The following is a 21,334-nucleotide window of genomic DNA, read 5'->3' as shown; positions in this document are numbered from 1 at the left end:
ATCCAATCTAGAGTTTCAATAATTATCAAAAGCCTATACTAGAATCGTTTAATTACTACTTAGGCTATGTATATGTTTTTCAATTTGTTTATTTTAGAATGATTTCAAATATAATTGCAATCAGGTTGTGAAGTAAGGGAATTCTTTACTTTGTAACAATTTTATATTCAAATAGAATAATTAACGCATTTGCCAAACACATGCACGTTCTTTAGAAATTAGAAATTCTTATCAATAATTAAAAAATTATTTACTTTTTAAAAACATCTACACACCCTATTATTACGTATTATGAATTTCTATTTGAACTTCCCCTTTTAAGTATAGATTAAATAATAATTAAGTGTTTACAATTAATTGTACTACAGTGTTGATTAGGATTATAATCATAGAGATTAATAATAAATTGCGAATCATGATCAGTGTGTGGTAGCAGTGTCAATAAACCTCAAAAAAAAAAAATGTTTACAAACAAATGATAGAAAAACAATTTTAAGTGTTATTCAGGTATTTGAAATAGTAATTAGAGAAAACAGAACAAGGTTCGGTAAATTAGGTGTTAAACATAAATTTGCAAAAAGAACTGAACTAGAAATGAACTAGAACTGAACTAGAATTGTACTAGAATTGAACTAGAGCTGAACTAGAACTGAACTAGAATTGAACTAGAACTGAACTAGAACTGAACTAGAACTGAACTAGAACTGAACTAGAACTGAACTAGAACTGAACTAGAACTGAACTAGAACTGAACTAGAACTGAACTAGAACTGAACTTGAACTGAACTAGAACTGAACTAGAACTGAACTAGAACTGAACTAGAACTGAACTAGAACTGAACTAGAACTGAATTAGAACTGAATTAGAACTGAACTAAAACTGAACTAAAACCTAACTAGAACTGAACTAGAACTGAACTAGAACTGAACTAGAACTGAACTAGAACTGAACTAGAACTGAACTAGAACTGAACTAGAACTGAACTAGAACTGAACTAGAACTGAACTAGAACTGAACTAGAACTGAACTAGAACTGAACTAGAACTGAACTAGAACTGAACTAGAACTGAACTAGAACTGAACTAGAACTGAACTAGAACTGAACTAGAACTGAACTAGAACTGAACTAGAACTGAACTAGAACTGAACTAGAACTGAACTAGAACTGAACTAGAACTGAACTAGAACTGAACTAGAACTGAACTAGAACTGAACTAGAACTGAACTAGAACTGAACTAGAACTGAACTAGAACTGAACTAGAACTGAACTAGAACTGAACTAGAACTGAACTAGAACTGAACTAGAACTGAACTAGAACTGAACTAGAACTGAACTAGAACTGAACTAGAACTGAACTAGAACTGAACTAGAACTGAACTAGAACTGAACTAGAACTGAACTAGAACTGAACTTGAACTGAACTAGAACTGAACTAGAACTGAACTAGAACTGACTAGAACTGAACTAGAACTGAACTAGAACTGAACTAGAACTGAACTAGAACTGAACTAGAACTGAACTAGAACTGAACTAGAAATGAACTAGAACTGAACTAGAAATGAACTAGAACTGAACTAGAACTGAACTAGAACTGAACTAGAACTCGAATTGAACTAGAATTGAACTAGAACTGAACTAGAATTGAACTAGATCTGAACTAGAACTGAACTAGAACTGAACTAGAATTGAACTAGAACTGAACTAGAACTAAACTCGAACTGAACTAGAACTGAACTAGAACTAAACTCGAACTGAACTAGAACTCGAATTGAACTAGAACTGAACTAGAACTGAACTAGAATTGAACTAGAACTGAACTAGAACTGAACTAGAACTGAACTAGAACTGAACTAGAACTGAACTAGAACTGAACTAGAACTGAACTAGAACTGAACTAGAACTGAACTAGAACTGAACTAGAACTGAACTAGAACTGAACTAGAACTGAACTAGAACTGAACTAGAACTGAACTAGAACTGAACTAGAACTGAACTAGAACTGAACTAGAACTGAACTAGAACTGAACTAGAACTGAACTAGAACTGAACTAGAACTGAACTAGAACTGAACTAGAACTGAACTAGAACTGAACTAGAACTGAATTAGAACTGAACTAAAACTGAACTAGAACTGAACTAACTAGAATTGAACTAGAATTGAACTAGAACTGAACTAGAACTGAACTAGAACTGAACTAGAACTGAACTAGAACTGAACTAGAACTGAACTAGAACTGAACTAGAACTGAACTAGAACTGAACTAGAACTGAACTAGAACTGAACTAGAACTGAACTAGAACTGAACTAGAACTGAACTAGAACTGAACTAGAACTGAACTAGAACTGAACTAGAACTGAACTAGAACTGAATTAGAACTGAACTAAAACTGAACTAAAACTGAACTAGAACTGAACTAGAACTGAACTAGAACTGAACTAGAACTGAACTAGAACTGAACTAGAACTGAACTAGAACTGAACTAGAACTGAACTAGAACTGAACTAGAACTGAACTAGAACTGAACTAGAACTGAACTAGAACTGAACTAGAACTGAATTAGAACTGAACTAGAACTAAACTAGAAGTGAATAAGAACTGAACTAGAACTGAACTAGAACTGAACTAGAACTGAACTAGAACTGAACTAGAACTGAACTAGAACTTAACTAGAACTGAACTAGAACTGAACTAGAACTGAACTAGAACCGAACTAGAACTAGAACTTAACTAGAACTGAACTAGAACTGAACTAGAACTGAACTAGAACTGAACTAGAACTGAACTAGAACTGAACTAGAACTGAACTAGAACTGAACTAGAACTGAACTAGAACTGAACTAGAACTGAACTGAACTAGAACTAGAACTGAACTAGAACTAGAACTAGAACTGAACTAGAACTAGAACTGAACTACAACTGAACTAGAACTAACCTAGAACAAAACTAGAACTTAACTAAAACTGATCTAGAACTATTAGTATTTAATTAATAATTTTTAGTTTTAGTAAAATAAAATTCATTTTTAAAATGTCATATTTTAAAACTAAATAATTTGTGTTTTTTATTATAAATAAATATCTACAAGTAATAGGTATTAACAATATATTAGTTTAATAACAATACAAAATGAAAATATTAAATTTGTTAAACGCAGGTTATAATATCTATAAATATTATAATTATTTAATTTGATTCGATTACAAACAATTTATTTATTTAACGAGTACATTTTTATCGAAGAGATTATCTCTTATCACATTCAAAGGTACACCATTTTCATATTGTAATAAAAAGGCTTTAGGATCGAATATAGACTTGGTGGGTGTTTCGGCACAAAGTTCTACTTTGTGGTTTTTGAAAATATGCACTAGACCTATTTTTGTTTGTAATAAACCTATGCGCATTCCAATGCAATTGTGAGGACCACTTCCAAATGGCATATACGTCATGGAGTTGTGTTGTTTTTTATTTTCAGGTGAAAATCTTTCGGGATCAAATGTATTGGGATTTGGCCAGTGCTAAAGTTAGCCAATATTTATGAAAAAAAAACTTGGAAATTAAATAAAATAAAAAAAGAACTTACCTTAGGATCTCTTTGTATGCCAAAGATGGGTATATATACAGGCATGTCATCGGGTAAAGTGTAATCGTAATAAGGCTTTAAGCTGAAACCTTGTTTTTCACCAGCAGGCCTGTTATGTTGACGATCTAAGAAAGGCAAAATAGGATATAAACGCAATACCTCCTCCACCACCATATTTAAATATTCCAGAGTGGTTATGGTTTCATAAGACAAAGTGCCATTTTCTTTCAACAAGGCCTGATTGATTTCCTCTCTAAGACGTTCCTGCAAATCTGGCCTCTTAGCTAATTCGAATAGAGTAAAAGTCATAGTTGAGGAGGAGGTTTCAAAACCAGCCGTCAAAAATACCGCTGCTTGGGCCACCAAAACATCTGGATTTTTAGCTATGGCCTCATTTATATTTCCCGTTGCAACCTCCTTTTTGATTGCCACCAATATATCAATCAAATCATTACGCAGTTTACCACTATTCTCTCTTTCCTGCATGACGTATTTAATAGTGGATCGCAAGAAATTGGAAAAATCTGGTGTGAAAAGCTTGACACGGAAGAGTGAAACTAATTTGGGTAAAAAGAATGCTATTGAAAATTCTATAGCGCGTGGTATGTTAAAGAGGAAAATTTTGCGACAATGTGTGCGAAATTCTCCTTCAGGATTCTTCAGACTATTGGCATTAATACCAAAAGCAATGGTAGCTATAAGATCGGTAGTAAAGAGGGCACAAATTTCCTTAACTTCTGCCTGGAAGCGTTCACCTTTTTGGGCCATGTGTTGTTCGAGTTGGGAACTGACCTATGAATGAGAAATTAAAATAAATTTAGATCAAGAACTAAACTGAAACTGAACTAGAACTGAATTAGAACTGAACTAGAACTGAACTAGAACTGAACTAGAACTGAACTAGAACTGAACTAGAACTGAACTAGAACTGAACTAGAACTGAACTAGAACTGAACTAGAACTGAACTAGAACTGAACTAGAACTGAACTAGAACTGAACTAGAACTGAACTAGAACTGAACTAGAACTGAACTAGAACTGAACTAGAACTGAACTAGAACTGAACTAGAACTGAACTAGAACTGAACTAGAACTGAACTAGAACTGAACTAGAACTGAACTAGAACTGAACTAGAACTGAACTAGAACTGAACTAGAACTGAACTAGAACTGAACTAGAACTGAACTAGAACTGAACTAGAACTGAACTAGAACTGAACTAGAACTGAACTAGAACTGAACTAGAACTGAACTAGAACTGAACTAGAACTGAACTAGAACTGAACTAGAACTGAACTAGAACTGAACTAGAACTGAACTAGAACTGAACTAGAACTGAACTAGAACTGAACTAGAACTGAACTAGAACTGAACTAGAACTGAACTAGAACTGAACTAGAACTGAACTAGAACTGAACTAGAACTGAACTAGAACTGAACTAGAACTGAACTAGAACTGAACTAGAACTGAACTAGAACTGAACTAGAACTGAACTAGAACTGAACTAGAACTGAACTAGAACTGAACTAGAACTGAACTAGAACTGAACTAGAACTGAACTAGAACTGAACTAGAACTGAACTAGAACTGAACTAGAACTGAACTGGAACTAAACTAGAACTGAACTAGAACTGAACTAGAACTGATCTAGAACTGAACTTGATCTGAACTAGAACTAAACCAGAACTGAACTAGAACTGAATAAGAACTGATCTGGAACTGAGCTAGAACTAGAACTGAACTAGAACTCAACTAAAACTGAACTAGAACTGAACTGGAACAGAATTGAAACTGAACTAGAATTGAACTAGAATTGAACTAGAACAGAACTGAGCTAAAGAATAAATATTGTCTAAAAATACTTCTCCAATTATAATATAGATTTTGTTATTATTGTATTAATAAAAAAATTCCTTACCTCCATCATTAGCGGATACATTTGTTTGATCTTGCCACTCGTAAACACTGGTGATATTTTCGTTCTCAAATCTTTCCAATAACTATCGCGTGCAAAAAATAAATTACTATTACCCAAAGCGTCACCATGTGGATCACATTTTGAAAAACGATTATTGAAATAATGAAAATCCTTAATTAATATAGATTTTAAAAGTTCTGGCTCACGAACTATTAAACCTGGCTGATTGAAAGTATAAATACCGACAACCGCCTCATCAGCCATCTTAGGATCATTATAGATGTCGGAGAGATGTAAACCAAAACTGGTTTTTAACTGAAAAGCTTCTTTAGTGTTGCCTATAATGGGTGTAGGTTTTATATAGGGTATACCTTTGCGTTGCCAATAGCTATAGGTGTGTTTACACCAATAGTACACTAAGGCAAGTATACAGGTAATGAAGATTAATATACTGGAAGCTATCATACTGTCAATCGGGAACTGTAAATAAAGTAGTGTGGATAATTAGTCAGACTTAGTTTATTTAATAATTTTTAACATGTAAGATTAATTATCTTATCATTTTACTTTGCAAAATTTTTGCTTTGTAATGTCATGTAATAAAATCTTAAGAAATATAGTAATCATTTTTATAAAATTCTATTTACTATTGCACTATCAATATAGTACTTTTTTAAAGTACAAGTTCAAGTTCTATTTGTAAACATATTTTTTGTTTTAAATTAAACACACTTTTAAAAGTATATACAAACAAAACAGTAAGTAAACAAAAAATTTAATAATATAAACATGCAAAGTTTATTAATTATTTATTACTGTATATGAAGAGTAAATTACATGAATCAATTAAGAATAGAGATTTAAATGTCAGGGGTTAAGTATGACAATTTACATATATATTAGGGTGATCGATTATTCGACATTTTCCAAAAACCGGTTTTCGAATAGTTCGAATAGTTGACATTTCAAAAAAACCGGTTGATATTTTTCAAATTCAGAAAAAACCGGTTAACCGGTTTTTCATAATAAATAAAAAAATATATGTTAATTTGAAGAAATTAATGTTTATGTTTAAATTTGATTAATAAAACATGGCCCGAAATGATTTTTAACAGTTTAACAGATTATAACTTTAGATCTAGTCGTCTGATTTACATTATTTCTTTAATATAAAAAAATAGGAAAAAAGTGGACACTTCTGTTAAACATAAGGTACTATGTAATCCTAGCTTATTCTAAAGCCCTTTTAGGAAATTTTCATAGGCATTCCAACACTTCCATAATATTTCAGCGGTAAATTAATTTTTGTAGTTGGAATATAATCTTAAGATTAATAAAATTTTATTAAACAGTTATCAATTTTACAAATAAAATTTTTTAATTAATTAGGAAAATCAAAAAAGTTTAACCAATGGTGCTTTAGAAAAATATATCCTAGTTCCTTGACTCGAATATTTTTAAAATTTAAACGGGCTGTATTATTTACTTCAAAATTTCATTTAAATAATCTTTGAATACAAAGCAAATAAAAGTATTCGAAACCGGTTTTTAAAAAGTGAAAAAACCGGGTTATTCGATATTCGAAAAATCAACATTTAGAAAAAACCGACACTGGTAAAGCAGAAAAAACCGGTTTTAAAAACGGTTGAAAAATCGAGTCGATCACCCTAATATATATACATACTTAAGTTTCCACTTAGGATAGGGACTAAGTAAATAATTTAATACTTATTATCATTTAATTTAATTACTTTAGACTGAACTAGAACCGTACTAAAACTGAACTTGATCTAAACTAGAACAGAACTAGGACAGAACTGGAAACGTACTAGAACAAAACTAGAACAGAACTAGAACAGAACTAGAACAGAACTAGAACAGAACTAGAACAGAACTAGAACAGAACTAGAACAGAACTAGAACAGAACTAGAACAGAACTAGAACAGAACTAGAACAGAACTAGAACAGAACTAGAACAGAACTAGAACAGAACTAGAACAGAACTAGAACAGAACTAGAACAGAACTAGAACAAAACTAGAACAGAATTAGAACAGAACTAGAACAGAACTAGAACAGAACTAGAACAGAACTAGAACAGAACTAGAACAGAACTAGAACAGAACTAGAACAGAACTAGAACAGAACTAGAACAGAACTAGAACAGAACTAGAACAGAACTAGAACAGAACTAGAACAGAACTAGAACAGAACTAGAACAGAACTAGAACAGAACTAGAACAGAACTAGGACAGAACTAGAACAGAACTAGAACAGAACTAGAACAGAACTAGAACAGAACTAGAACAGAACTAGAACAGAACTAGAACAGAACTAGAACAGAACTAGAACAGAACTAGAACAGAAATAGAACAGAACAAGAACAGAACTAAGAACAGAACTAGAACAGAACTAGAACAGAACTAGAAACAGAAACTAGAACAGAACTAGAACAGAACTAGAACAGAACTAGAACAGAACTAGAACAGACTAGAACAGAACTAGAACAGAACTAGAACAGAACTAGAACAGAACTAGAACAGAACTAGAACAGAACTCGAACAGAACTTAGAAAAGAAACAGAACTAGAAAAGAACAGAACTAGAAAAGAACAGAACTAGAAAAGAACAGAACTAGAAAAGAACAGAACTAGAAAAGAACAGAACTAGAAAAGAAACAGAACTAGAAAAAAACAGAACTAGAAAAGAACAGAACTAGAAAAGAACAGAACTAGAACAGAACTAGAAAAGAACAGAACTAGAAACAGAACTAGAACAGAACTAGAACAGAACTAGAAACAGAACAAGAACAGAACTAGAACAGAACTAGAACAGAACTAGAACAAAACTAGAACAGAACTAGAACAGAACTAGAACAGAACTAGAACAGAACTAGAACAGAACTAGAACAGAACTAGAACACAACTAGAACAGAACTAGAACTGAACTAGAACTGAACTAGAACAGAACTAGAACTAGATCTGAACTAAAACTTAAATAGAACTGAGCAAGAACTGAATTGGAATTGAACAAGAACTGAACCAGAACTGAACTAGAACCGAACGGAACTGTGAATGTTTGTATTTTAGTATAAATTTGAATTTTTTGTAAAAAATTTGAATATTTCTTTTAATTTTAATTTTTTGTAAAAAATTGAATTTTCCGTGAAAATCGTGTATTTTTGATAAAATATTTTTAGTAGGGACAACGGTACGTTTTTCATATTTTCACTTTTGGTCACTTAGAGAACTTTCTGCTTTTAATTCTTTACAAAATTCACTTTATTTTAAACCAGTTAGAATTTAAATTTAACGTTATTATAGAAATCCTTTATCTAGCACGCTTAAATTCAAAATGTTGATATTACAAATAGACTTTAATAAGGATAAAGTTATAAGATGATATTTTACCCCAAAATATCAAAAAATTTCTGTTTTTGAATTAATTTATTTCTTTTTAACCAATTTCACTTAATGGACTGTACCTTTGTAACGATTTAAATACACTAAATTACTTTCTAAAGATTTGTGGAATTTTTATACTGGCTCTTCAACACTTGTATTTGGTAGCAGAAATAAACAATAACAATAATATAAAAAAATAATAAGTATAGTTCTGGGATCACTTTTTCGCTAAATGTATGTTGTTATTGTATTCATTTGATAATATTAATAATATATTCCAACACATGTACAATATAATATTAAGATTTAAAAAATTGTTATTAACTAATTGAATGTCCATCTATCAGTCTGTTTGTATGGGTATCAATCTCTCTCTGTATGTCTGTCTAACGTTCTAAAGCGGCCTGTCAGTTGAGTATTTGAAAAAAAAAGAAATAACGTCTATTGCATATATTAAGTAAATTAAAAAATGTAGTTGCATATTAACAATTAAATAACTGAGATTTTTAACATTTACGATTGCGTTTAGTTAAATCATTATTTCTAGTAAATTGTTTTTTCATTTTCTTACAACTTATTATTAAAATGTAATACGTATTGTGTAATAGATGTAATATTTAGAATTAAAAGTGTGTGGGAAAAGTTTTGTCACTTTCGCCTGTGAAAAATTAAAAACATAGGCACATACATATGTATATTTACATAAATAGGTAATAACTATTTAGACGCCACTTGTTATTATTATTTACTGATATATTTTAATAACAAATTTTATTTTAGTTTAATTCCCTAATTAAAATAAAAGACATGTTTAGGGATTAAAGGTTAATATTAGTCTAATATTTGGTATATTTTAGCGTAATGAATTTAATCTAATTTATATGATTTAAAAACAAACAAAAAAGCTATTGTAGGTAAACATGGACCTTTATAATCACTACAGGCTACACTAAAGTCTGGGATATAGTTCTGACTATAGGCCAGAATAGACTACAAAGTAGACCAGTCTTAGTCTAGTCTATAAGCTAGTATAGACTAAACTAAGACTAGATTATAGTCTATAGACTAGACTATAGGCTAGACTTTAGACTAGACTATAGACTAAACTATAAACTAGAATATAGACTAGACTATAACTATACTATGGACTGGACTATAGCCTATAATATACTAGACTGTAGACTAGACTATAGACTAGACTATAGACTAGACTATAGACTAGACTATAGACTAGACTATAGACTAGACTATAGACTAGACTATAGACTAGACTATAGACTAGACTATAGACTAGACTATAGACTAGACTATAGACTAGACTATAGACTAGACTATAGACTAGACTATAGATAGACTATAGACTAGACTATAGACTACTATAGACTAGACTATAGACTAGACTATAGACTAGACTATAGCTATACTATAGACTAGACTATAGACTAGACTATAGACTAGACTATAGACTAGACCATAGACTAGACTATAGCTAGACTAGAGACTAGACTATAGACTAGACTATAGACTAGACTAGATAACTATAGACTAGACTATAGACTAGACTATAGACTAGACTATAGACTAGACTATAGACTAGACTATAGACTAGACTATAGACTAGACTATAGACTAGACTATAGACTAGACTATAGACTAGACTATAGACTAGACTATAGACTAGACTAGACTACAGACTATAGACTGACTAGACTATAGACTAGACTATAGACTAGACTATAGACTAGACTAGACTATAGACTAGACTATAGACTAGACTATAGACTAGACTATAGACTAGACTATAGACTAGACTATAGACTAGACTATAGACTAGACTATAGACTAGACTATAGACTAGACTATAGACTAGACTATAGACTAGACTATAGACTAGACTATAGACTAGACTATAGACTAGACTATAGACTAGACTATAGACTAGACTATAGACTAGACTATAGACTAGACTATAGACTAGACTATAGACTAGACTATAGACTAGACTATAGACTAGACTATAGACTAGACTAGACTATAGACTAGACTATAGACTAGGCTATAGACTAGACTATAGACTAGACTATAGACTAGACTACAGACTAGACTACAGACTAGACTATAGACTAGACTAGACTATAGACTAGACTGTAGACTAGACTAGACCATAGACTAGACTATAGACTAGACTATAGACTAGACTATAGACTAGACTATAGACTAGACTAGACTAGATTATAGACTAGACTATAGACTAGACTATAGACTAGACTATAGACTAGACTATAGACTAGACTATAGACTAGACTATAGACTAGACTAGACTAGACTATAGACTAGACATAGACTAGACTATAGACTAGACTATAGACTAGACTATAGACTAGACTATAGACTAGACTATAGACTAGACTATAGACTAGACTATAGACTAGACTATAGACTAGACTATAGACTAGACTATAGACTAGAATATAGACTAGACTATAGACTAGACTATAGACTAGACAATAGACTAGACTATAGACTAGACTATAGACTAGACTATAGACTAGACTATAGACTAGACTATAGACTAGACTATAGACTAGACTATAGACTAGACTATAGACTAGACTATAGACTAGACTATAGACTAGACTATAGACTAGACTATAGACTAGACTATAGACTAGACTATAGACTAGACTATAGACTAGACTATAGACTAGACTATAGACTAGACTATAGACTAGACTATAGACTAGACTATAGACTAGACTATAGACTAGACTATAGACTAGATTATAGACTAGACTATAGACTAGATATAGACTAGGCTATAGACTAGACTATAGACTAGACTATAGACTAGACTATAGACTAGACTATAGACTAGACTATAGACTAGACTATAGACTAGACTATAGACTAGACTATAGACTAGACTATAGACTAGACTATAGACTAGACTATAGACTAGACTATAGACTAGACTATAGACTAGACTATAGACTAGACTATAGACTAGACTAGATACAGACTATAGACTAGACTAGACTATAGACTAGACTATAGACTAGACTATAGACTAGACTATAGACTAGACTATAGACTAGACTAGACTATAGACTAGACTATAGACTAGACTATAGACTAGACTATAGACTAGACTATAGACTAGACTATAGACTAGACTATAGACTAGACTATAGACTAGACTATAGACTAGACTATAGACTAGACTATAGACTAGACTATAGACTAGACTATAGACTAGACTATAGACTAGACTATAGACTAGACTATAGACTAGACTATAGACTAGACTATAGACTAGACTATAGACTAGACTATAGACTAGACTATAGACTAGACTATAGACTAGACTATAGACTAGACTAGACTACAGACTATAGACTAGACTAGACTAGACTATAGACTAGACTATAGACTAGACTATAGACTAGACTATAGACTAGACTAGACTATAGACTAGACTATAGACTAGACTATAGACTAGACTATAGACTAGACTATAGACTAGACTATAGACTAGACTATAGACTAGACTATAGACTAGACTATAGACTAGACTATAGACTAGACTATAGACTAGACTATAGACTAGACTATAGACTAGACTATAGACTAGACTATAGACTAGACTATAGACTAGACTATAGACTAGACTATAGACTAGACTATAGACTAGACTATAGACTAGACTATAGACTAGACTAGACTACAGACTATAGACTAGACTAGACTAGACTATAGACTAGACTATAGACTAGACTAGACTATAGACTAGACTATAGACTAGACTATAGACTAGACTATAGACTAGACTATAGACTAGACTATAGACTAGACTATAGACTAGACTATAGACTAGACTATAGACTAGACTATAGACTAGACTATAGACTAGACTATAGACTAGACTATAGACTAGACTAGACTACAGACTATAGACTAGACTAGACTAGACTATAGACTAGACTATAGACTAGACTATAGACTAGACTAGACTATAGACTAGACTAGACTAGACTATAGACTAGACTATAGACTAGACTATAGACTAGACTATAGACTAGACTATAGACTAGACTATAGACTAGACTATAGACTAGACTATAGACTAGACTATAGACTAGACTATAGACTAGACTATAGACTAGACTATAGACTAGACTATAGACTAGACTATAGACTAGACTATAGACTAGACTATAGACTAGACTATAGACTAGACTATAGACTAGACTATAGACTAGACTATAGACTAGACTAGACTACAGACTATAGACTAGACTAGACTATAGACTAGACTATAGACTAGACTAGACTATAGACTAGACTATAGACTAGACTATAGACTAGACTATAGACTAGACTATAGACTAGACTATAGACTAGACTATAGACTAGACTATAGACTAGACTATAGACTAGACTATAGACTAGACTAGACTAGACTAGACTATAGACTAGACTATAGACTAGGCTATAGACTAGACTATAGACTAGACTATAGACTAGACTACAGACTAGACTACAGACTAGACTATAGACTAGACTAGACTATAGACTAGACTGTAGACTAGACTAGACCATAGACTAGACTATAGACTAGACTATAGACTAGACTATAGACTAGACTATAGACTAGACTATAGACTAGACTATAGACTAGACTATAGACTAGACTAGACTACAGACTATAGACTAGACTAGACTAGACTATAGACTAGACTATAGACTAGACTATAGACTAGACTAGACTATAGACTAGACTATAGACTAGACTATAGACTAGACTATAGACTAGACTATAGACTAGACTATAGACTAGACTATAGACTAGACTATAGACTAGACAATAGACTAGACTATAGACTAGACTATAGACTAGACTATAGACTAGACTATAGACTAGACTATAGACTAGACTATAGACTAGACTATAGACTAGACTATAGACTAGACTATAGACTAGACTATAGACTAGACTATAGACTAGACTATAGACTAGACTATAGACTAGACTATAGACTAGACTATAGACTAGACTATAGACTAGACTATAGACTAGACTATAGACTAGACTATAGACTAGACTAGACTAGACTATAGACTAGACTATAGACTAGGCTATAGACTAGACTATAGACTAGACTATAGACTAGACTACAGACTAGACTACAGACTAGACTATAGACTAGACTAGACTATAGACTAGACTGTAGACTAGACTAGACCATAGACTAGACTATAGACTAGACTATAGACTAGACTATAGACTAGACTATAGACTAGACTATAGACTAGACTAGACTAGATTATAGACTAGACTATAGACTAGACTATAGACTAGACTATAGACTAGACTATAGACTAGACTATAGACTAGACTATAGACTAGACTATAGACTAGACTATAGACTAGACTATAGACTTGACTATAGACTAGACTATAGACTAGACTATAGACTAGACTATAGACTAGACTATAGACTAGACTATAGACTAGACTATAGACTAGACTATAGACTAGACTATAGACTAGACTATAGACTAGAATATAGACTAGACTATAGACTAGACTATAGACTAGACTATAGACTAGACTATAGACTAGACTATAGACTAGACAATAGACTAGACTATAGACTAGACTATAGACTAGACTATAGACTAGACTATAGACTAGACTATAGACTAGACTATAGACTAGACTATAGACTAGACTATAGACTAGACTATAGACTAGACTATAGACTAGACTATAGACTAGACTATAGACTAGACTATAGACTAGACTATAGACTAGACTATAGACTAGACTATAGACTAGACTATAGACTAGACTATAGACTAGACTATAGACTAGACTATAGACTAGACTATAGACTAGACTATAGACTAGACTATAGACTAGACTATAGACTAGACTATAGACTAGACTATAGACTAGACTATAGACTAGATTATAGACTAGACTATAGACTAGACTATAGACTAGGCTATAGACTAGACTATAGACTAGACTATAGACTAGGCTATAGACTAGACTATAGACTAGACTATAGACTAGACTATAGACTAGACTATAGACTAGACTATAGACTAGACTATAGACTAGACTATAGACTAGACTATAGACTAGACTATAGACTAGACTATAGACTAGACTATAGACTAGACTATAGACTAGACTATAGACTAGACTATAGACTAGACTATAGACTAGACTATAGACTAGACTATAGACTAGACTATAGACTAGACTATAGACCAGACTATAGACTAGACTATAGACTAGACTATAGACCAGACTATAGACTAGACTATAGACTAGACTATAGACTAGACTATAGACTAGACTATAGACTAGACTATAGACTAGACTATAGACTAGACTATAGACTAGACTATAGACTAGACTATAGACTAGACTATAGACTAGACTATAGACTAGACTATAGACTAGACTATAGACTAGACTATAGACTAGACTATAGACTAGACTATAGACTAGACTATAGACTAGACTATAGACTAGACTATAGACTAGACTATAGACTAGACTATAGACTAGACTATAGACTAGACTATAGACTAGACTATAGACTAGACTATAGACTAGACTATAGACTAGACTATAGACTAGACTATAGACTAGACTATAGACTAGAACTATAGACTAGACTATAGACTAGACTATAGACTAGACTATAGACTAGACTATAGACTAGACTATAGACTAGACTATAGACTAGACTATAGACTAGACTATAGACTAGACTATAGACTAGACTATAGACTAGACTATAGACTAGACTATAGACTAGACTATAGACTAGACTATAGACTAGACTATAGACTAGACTATAGACTAGACTATAGACTAGACTATAGACTAGACTATAGACTAGACTATAGACTAGACTATAGACTAGACTATAGACTAGACTATAGACTAGACTATAGACTAGACTATAGACTAGACTATAGACTAGACTATAGACTAGACTATAGACTAGACTATAGACTAGACTAGACTATAGACTAGACTAGACTATAGACTAGACTAGACTATAGACTAGACTATAGACTAGACTATAGACTAGACTATAGACTAGACTATAGACTAGACTATAGACTAGACTAGACTAGACTATAGACTAGACTATAGACTAGACTATAGACTAAACTATAGACTAGACTATAGACGAGACTAATCTATATGTTTTGTTAAGCTAATTATACTGCCATTACTTATAGGGAATTAATATATATAAAAAAATTAAATAAAATTATAATTTTTTGATTAAAATAAATTTTTGTTGAGATAATAGCGCAAACATGACTATGATTTTTTTGTTTTTATTTTTGCAATGTTTTCAGCTAGAATTGATGTCACTATAGAAGTGTGTTTCATTACGTTTTTGCACTATTTAAAAGATGTTGTTTTTTTAAAAACAAAACCTGAATGATTTGCAAAATATTTAGCAGTTTTCAGATTAATTCATATTATTATTGTAAACTTGTGTTGAGAGATAGCCTTTATAAGGAAATTTGGCAGTTTATTTTGTAAATTAATTTCTCAAATTTTAATTTATTTTTCGTATAAATGGTTTCTGTTAGTCTATTCAAACATTTTTTTGTGAAAAATATTTAACAAAACAAAAAAATACAGTTGCTCAAAGAATTTTATGTAAAAAACTTGCATTCGAAAAATGTACGAAAAACAGAAACTCAAATCAATCTTAAAACTGTAGTTCTAATACTAAACTTTCTATATTAATTAATAGGGAAAAACTGCAATATCTTTATTTTCTTTGTTATAGTAAAACTATGCAGAAAAATTTTGTTGTAAAGATTATTTACTAAAGAAAATAAGATCCAAATTTTTCCCACAAAAATTTTATTTTCTCTTCAATATTAAAATTTTTACAAAATCTCTAACAGTATTTTTGTCTTTAGGGCGCCATCTGTCAACAAACAGAAAACAACCAGAATGCTAATAATTTACTATGAATATTAGCCATGTGCTATTAATTCACCTGTGATTGTTAACAAGGAGAAAATGACGCCTTCGTTAATATTTGTCGGCACTGGTCTCTGTCTAGCAAACTACATGAATTTGCAAAAAACCAGCAGAAGAAGCATTAAAAATTGTTTTGTCACTTGAAAGCCGCTCGAGAATTTTTCGTATTTGAATAAATTTATAAAACTAAATAATTGTAAAAAGATGGCTTTAGCAGAAATTTGTAATATTTCAAATGCTCCCTACATGAAATCACGTAATTTCACACCCTCGGATTTCGAAAACGATTGCCAGCAGTATACTTCCAATTTGGTTAATCCCTACGTTTTGTCGGCACCACCATTCGAAAATCCCATTGAGAATTTGTGTAAAATTCAGGCCAACAGTGATAAGAGTGGCATTAAGATAGAATTTGATCATGGTACCACCACATTGGGTTTCAAATATCAAGGAGGTGTTATATTGGCAGTAGATTCTCGTGCCACCGGCGGCCAGTTCATTGGCTCGCAAACCATGAAAAAAATTGTGGAGATTAATCAATATTTATTGGGTACCTTGGCTGGTGGTGCAGCCGATTGTGTGTATTGGGATCGTGTATTGGCTAAGGAATGCCGCCTGCATGAATTGCGCAATAAGGAACGTATTTCGGTGGCCGCCGCTAGTAAGATAATGGCTAATATTGCTCATGAGTACAAGGGTATGGGTCTTAGTATGGGCATGATGTTAGCGGGCTATGACAAACGTGGTCCCGGACTTTACTATGTGGATTCGGAGGGATCACGTACACCCGGTAATGTTTTCTCTGTGGGCAGTGGTTCTATTTATGCTTTTGGTGTTTTGGATTCCGGCTATAAGTGGGATTTGAAAGATGAAGAGGCTCAGGAATTGGGCAGACGTGCTATTTATCATGCCACCTATAGAGATGCCTATTCGGGTGGTATTGTACGTGTTTATCATATGACCCCCAATGGTTGGATTAACATTTCAAATACCGATTGTATGGAATTACATTATAAGTATGAAGAGGAGAAGAAAAATAAACATTAAAATGTTTGCAGCCTGGAGGGGATGATAATGTAAGAGTTTCTTTGTGAATTGAATTCATTTTATTTTATAAAAAAGAAAGAAAAATTTAATAAAACTGTGGATTTTTTAATAGATGTGGTTTTCTTTATAAATTTCTGTGTTGTCCATGTACGATGTTTACGAAGCTGGAGCGGTGTGTTTAGCGTCATAACTACCAGTTGTCCTCTTGAAAGTCAAATTGCCCTCTTTATCCTTGTAACAGTCCTACTCTTGCCTATATAGCCCAGACTATAGAGTAGACTAGCCCTAGAGTAGAATATAATCCAGAATATGGACCACTGACAATTTCTTTCTCCTTTTATCAATTACTAATGAGTTTAAGGGCCTAATTCGAAATTTATTTTTAATTTTATTGATTTTTAATAGCCACTATGGCAAAATGTCTGGGAGAAACAACCGGATCAAATACCGGTATTAGATAGCTTTGTTCATAACCCTTCTCTCTCAAAAACAATAAACGATCTAATAATATAAGTGACTCTAAAACCGGAGCAAATGTCATGCGTAATAAATAAAATAAATCTAAATACTTTTTATTCCCACTTAACTGTTGGGCAGTGAAAATTTCATCTATCCTCTCCGCCTTTAAATTTAAATCCGGATACTTTTTTCTACACAAATCTACATACTCTTTAAAATTACTGAATTTACGTATTTTGCCCACCTGTACAGTATTTTCTAAATCCTTGTGTTCTTCACATATTAACAACTCCAGCAAGGCACGGTAGTATAAAGAAATATTGGGCAATTCTTTAGCAGCCATTACCCGCTCTATAGACTGAGCCGCCAACATGCGTGCATTGCGTCCTAATTTTACTTCTTTTGCTTTTAGATAGGAGCTAAGTGGGAAACCTATTTCTTGATTTAAGTCCGATATTTGTTTATTGCCAAAGAATTCGTCTGTTGAAAATTGTTCCTTTAGCAGATGATAACAGCAGCCGATATTGCACATTAGTTTGCAACTAATTTGGGTGTGAAAAAGTTTTAAACAGGTGGCCGCCAGATTGCCACAAGTATGCAGGCCAGTCAAACATATGGAGGGCATTGTTGCTTGGTTAGCATTTTCGGGAAATTGTTGTTGTATTAGTCCCACCAAATCCATATCGGAGGTTATAAATTTATCTATGGTCTTGTAGTTGTCATTTTCTTGACTAACCGGCAATTTGTCTTCAACTAGGTTTTTCTGTTGCAACTTTTGTTTTAAATTACCGCGTCTGGCTGGTGTTAGACCTTTGGATTCTAATTCAGCTCTTTCCTTTAGGCCATTCCAAGCTTTCTATTTACAAAAGTAAATAAAATAATGAAAATTGGATTTATTTTACTACACAAAACTTTACCTTTAACTTTTTACTTCTCTCTATGGCATTTTGCGTATTGGCTGTATTACTATCAATGCCCAAAACGTTATGGCCATATTCCAAAGCCAAACGTGAGGATAAATAACCCTTACCATCACCAGCATCTACTATAATAGCCTGCTCTCGCCAAATGCTGTTAGTTATTAAATTATTAACCAAACCCGCAGTAATTTCCACCTTGTAAAGATTTCATTTATAAACTAACTTATTTAGAGAATCTTTATAATATGCCTTACCTCATGCTGTTTCTTTTCGGTTAAAAATTCTTTAATTTTTATCTGTAGAGTTGTTTCTTTTGGCACTCCCAGCACTTTTTCCTCAAATTCTGTTGCTGTTAATATAACATCACTAAAACTATGTAAACTATGTTGCTGAGCCAAACGTCTAAATTTTACAAACTTCGGAAATTTTTGCGTAGTCGACGATTCTTCCACATAAGCTGGTAAATTCCAAAAAACCTCCTCTATACATTCATCTAAAGTATAGCAATTATTTAACTCATTATGCAGCTCTGAAGGCACAAAGTTATGCCAGTGATTGTCGGTTAAATAATTAACCATATGGCAATTAACCCAAGACCAATGTGGGGACATAAACTGCAGTATACTGTCCACTCGCTTTTGCAAAATTTGGCAGGACATTATTTCTTTTTTTTGCTTAAAATGATAAATCTTTCCTTTCTTCTTCCTTTATAGGTGAATCCGTAGTTGTGTTCTTCAGTCCCAATGAAACACGCAATCTTTTATTTAAATTTCTTATCTGTTCCAGGGCACCAACTATATCTGCCTCAGGATCGTTTTCTCTAGGAAATTCTTCAATTAAACTTTTCAACTGTTCCATACAACGTTTCACTTTATCAGTATGTTTGTTTTGCTGCTGTAAGGCGGTAATTAAACCAAAAATCTCGGCCAATTCTTCTCCCAGTTGTAAACCCTGAGCGAAACCCAAACGGTAACCATCAGCGTTTCCCTGTTGGCAACCTTCAGCAAAACCTTCTTTATAGCTTTTCTCCACTAAACGTTCTTCGGTTAGGATAATGTCATCAAATATATCATTAATATCACGTTCCGGTTGGGTATCTTGCTGCGTTTCCAACATGGCAAAACAAACGTGGAAGTACTTGCAGAGAAAACAAAATTTTTTTAACATACATATGTTAGCAATGTTGTTAATTAAGCTACTTTTGGGAATAATTTAACGATTTTGTAAAAAACTTAGCGATTTTTGTTACTTATTAAACGTTTTAAATTTAGACATGTCAACATCACTGTATCAGAGTTTACATTTGCCTAGCAAGCAGCTTTCATATATATATTTTATAAAACAAGATAAAAGTAGTAGCATAAACAAAACTACTTTAATGGCAGCTCTAAGTAAACCGTTAAATAAGATTGTTTTTTAAAATAATGGCAATAAGGAGTTTGGTCTATAGGCTATCAAATTTAATTGAAAATGTTAAATTAATTATTAATAATGTAAATTAGTGCAAAAATTAATAACAAAACAATCAAATAATATTTTGAATTTCTAAAGACACTTATTAGTTAATGTTAGATTAAAAAGTAGTTAAAGCTTAATATAAGTATCAATTGAGACTACGTTTATTTGAGAAAATTTCGTCATATGAGCTATGTCATCAAAATTTTTGTAAAATTGTCATTAAATATTCACTATCCTTGTAAAAATGCAGTAAGTTAATGCGACATAAAAAAGTCGTTGTCATTAAATGGATAAAAAAAGAAATGAATGATTTTAACAACAAAAGTTAAGTAGCTGGTATGTTAACGCATTTGACGTCATAGGTTTGAAAGATGTACGACAGGAAATTCTAAATTTCATGCAAAGAAACTAAGAGGTAAAAAAGAGGACAGAAAATGTTGTAAACATGGTAGTCAATACCTAACTAACTACTAACTAACTAACTAACTAACTAACTAACTAACTA

At 32.3% G+C, this 21,334-nt stretch overlaps 4 protein-coding genes across 5 annotated transcripts; 1 reads left to right on the top strand and 3 right to left on the bottom strand.

The window, feature by feature from the left end:
- Positions 1-3,035: 3,035 nt before the first annotated feature.
- On the bottom strand, positions 3,036-9,068 carry LOC119603918 (cytochrome P450 6g1). Of its 2 annotated transcripts, none has more exons than XM_037956204.1 (4): positions 8,991-9,068; positions 5,508-5,987; positions 3,589-4,380; positions 3,036-3,523 (listed from the first exon to the last, which is right to left on the bottom strand). In XM_037956204.1, the coding sequence occupies exons 2-4, from the start codon at positions 5,970-5,972 to the stop codon at positions 3,218-3,220; spliced, it is 1,563 nt and encodes a 520-aa protein (XP_037812132.1). In that variant the 5' UTR covers positions 5,973-5,987; positions 8,991-9,068; the 3' UTR covers positions 3,036-3,217. The 2 variants fall into 2 exon arrangements, with proteins under 2 accessions (XP_037812132.1, XP_037812131.1); XM_037956203.1 differs by having other exon boundaries at positions 8,917-9,018.
- Positions 9,069-16,978: 7,910 nt separating this feature from the next.
- Positions 16,979-18,101, top strand: LOC119603903 (proteasome subunit beta type-5). The gene has a single exon (XM_037956184.1). It carries the CDS (start codon positions 17,150-17,152, stop codon positions 17,990-17,992), a length of 843 nt encoding a protein of 280 aa, XP_037812112.1. The 5' UTR covers positions 16,979-17,149; the 3' UTR covers positions 17,993-18,101.
- LOC119603902 (methyltransferase-like protein 25) lies at positions 18,041-20,511 on the bottom strand. The gene is made up of 3 exons (XM_037956183.1): positions 19,626-20,511; positions 19,369-19,566; positions 18,041-19,307 (listed from the first exon to the last, which is right to left on the bottom strand). The coding sequence occupies exons 1-3, from the start codon at positions 20,028-20,030 to the stop codon at positions 18,381-18,383; spliced, it is 1,530 nt and encodes a 509-aa protein (XP_037812111.1). The 5' UTR covers positions 20,031-20,511; the 3' UTR covers positions 18,041-18,380.
- Positions 20,047-20,487, bottom strand: LOC119603922 (protein LTO1 homolog). The gene has a single exon (XM_037956210.1). It carries the CDS (start codon positions 20,485-20,487, stop codon positions 20,047-20,049), a length of 441 nt encoding a protein of 146 aa, XP_037812138.1.
- Positions 20,512-21,334: the final 823 nt, after the last annotated feature.

This window comes from Lucilia sericata, unplaced genomic scaffold (genome assembly GCF_015586225.1).
Source record: "Lucilia sericata isolate MDLA Ls3-8-SP2 unplaced genomic scaffold, ASM1558622v1 Contig000346F_arrow, whole genome shotgun sequence".
Lineage (NCBI taxonomy): Eukaryota > Metazoa > Arthropoda > Insecta > Diptera > Calliphoridae > Lucilia > Lucilia sericata.
This window is presented reverse-complemented; position numbering and strand designations above follow the sequence as displayed.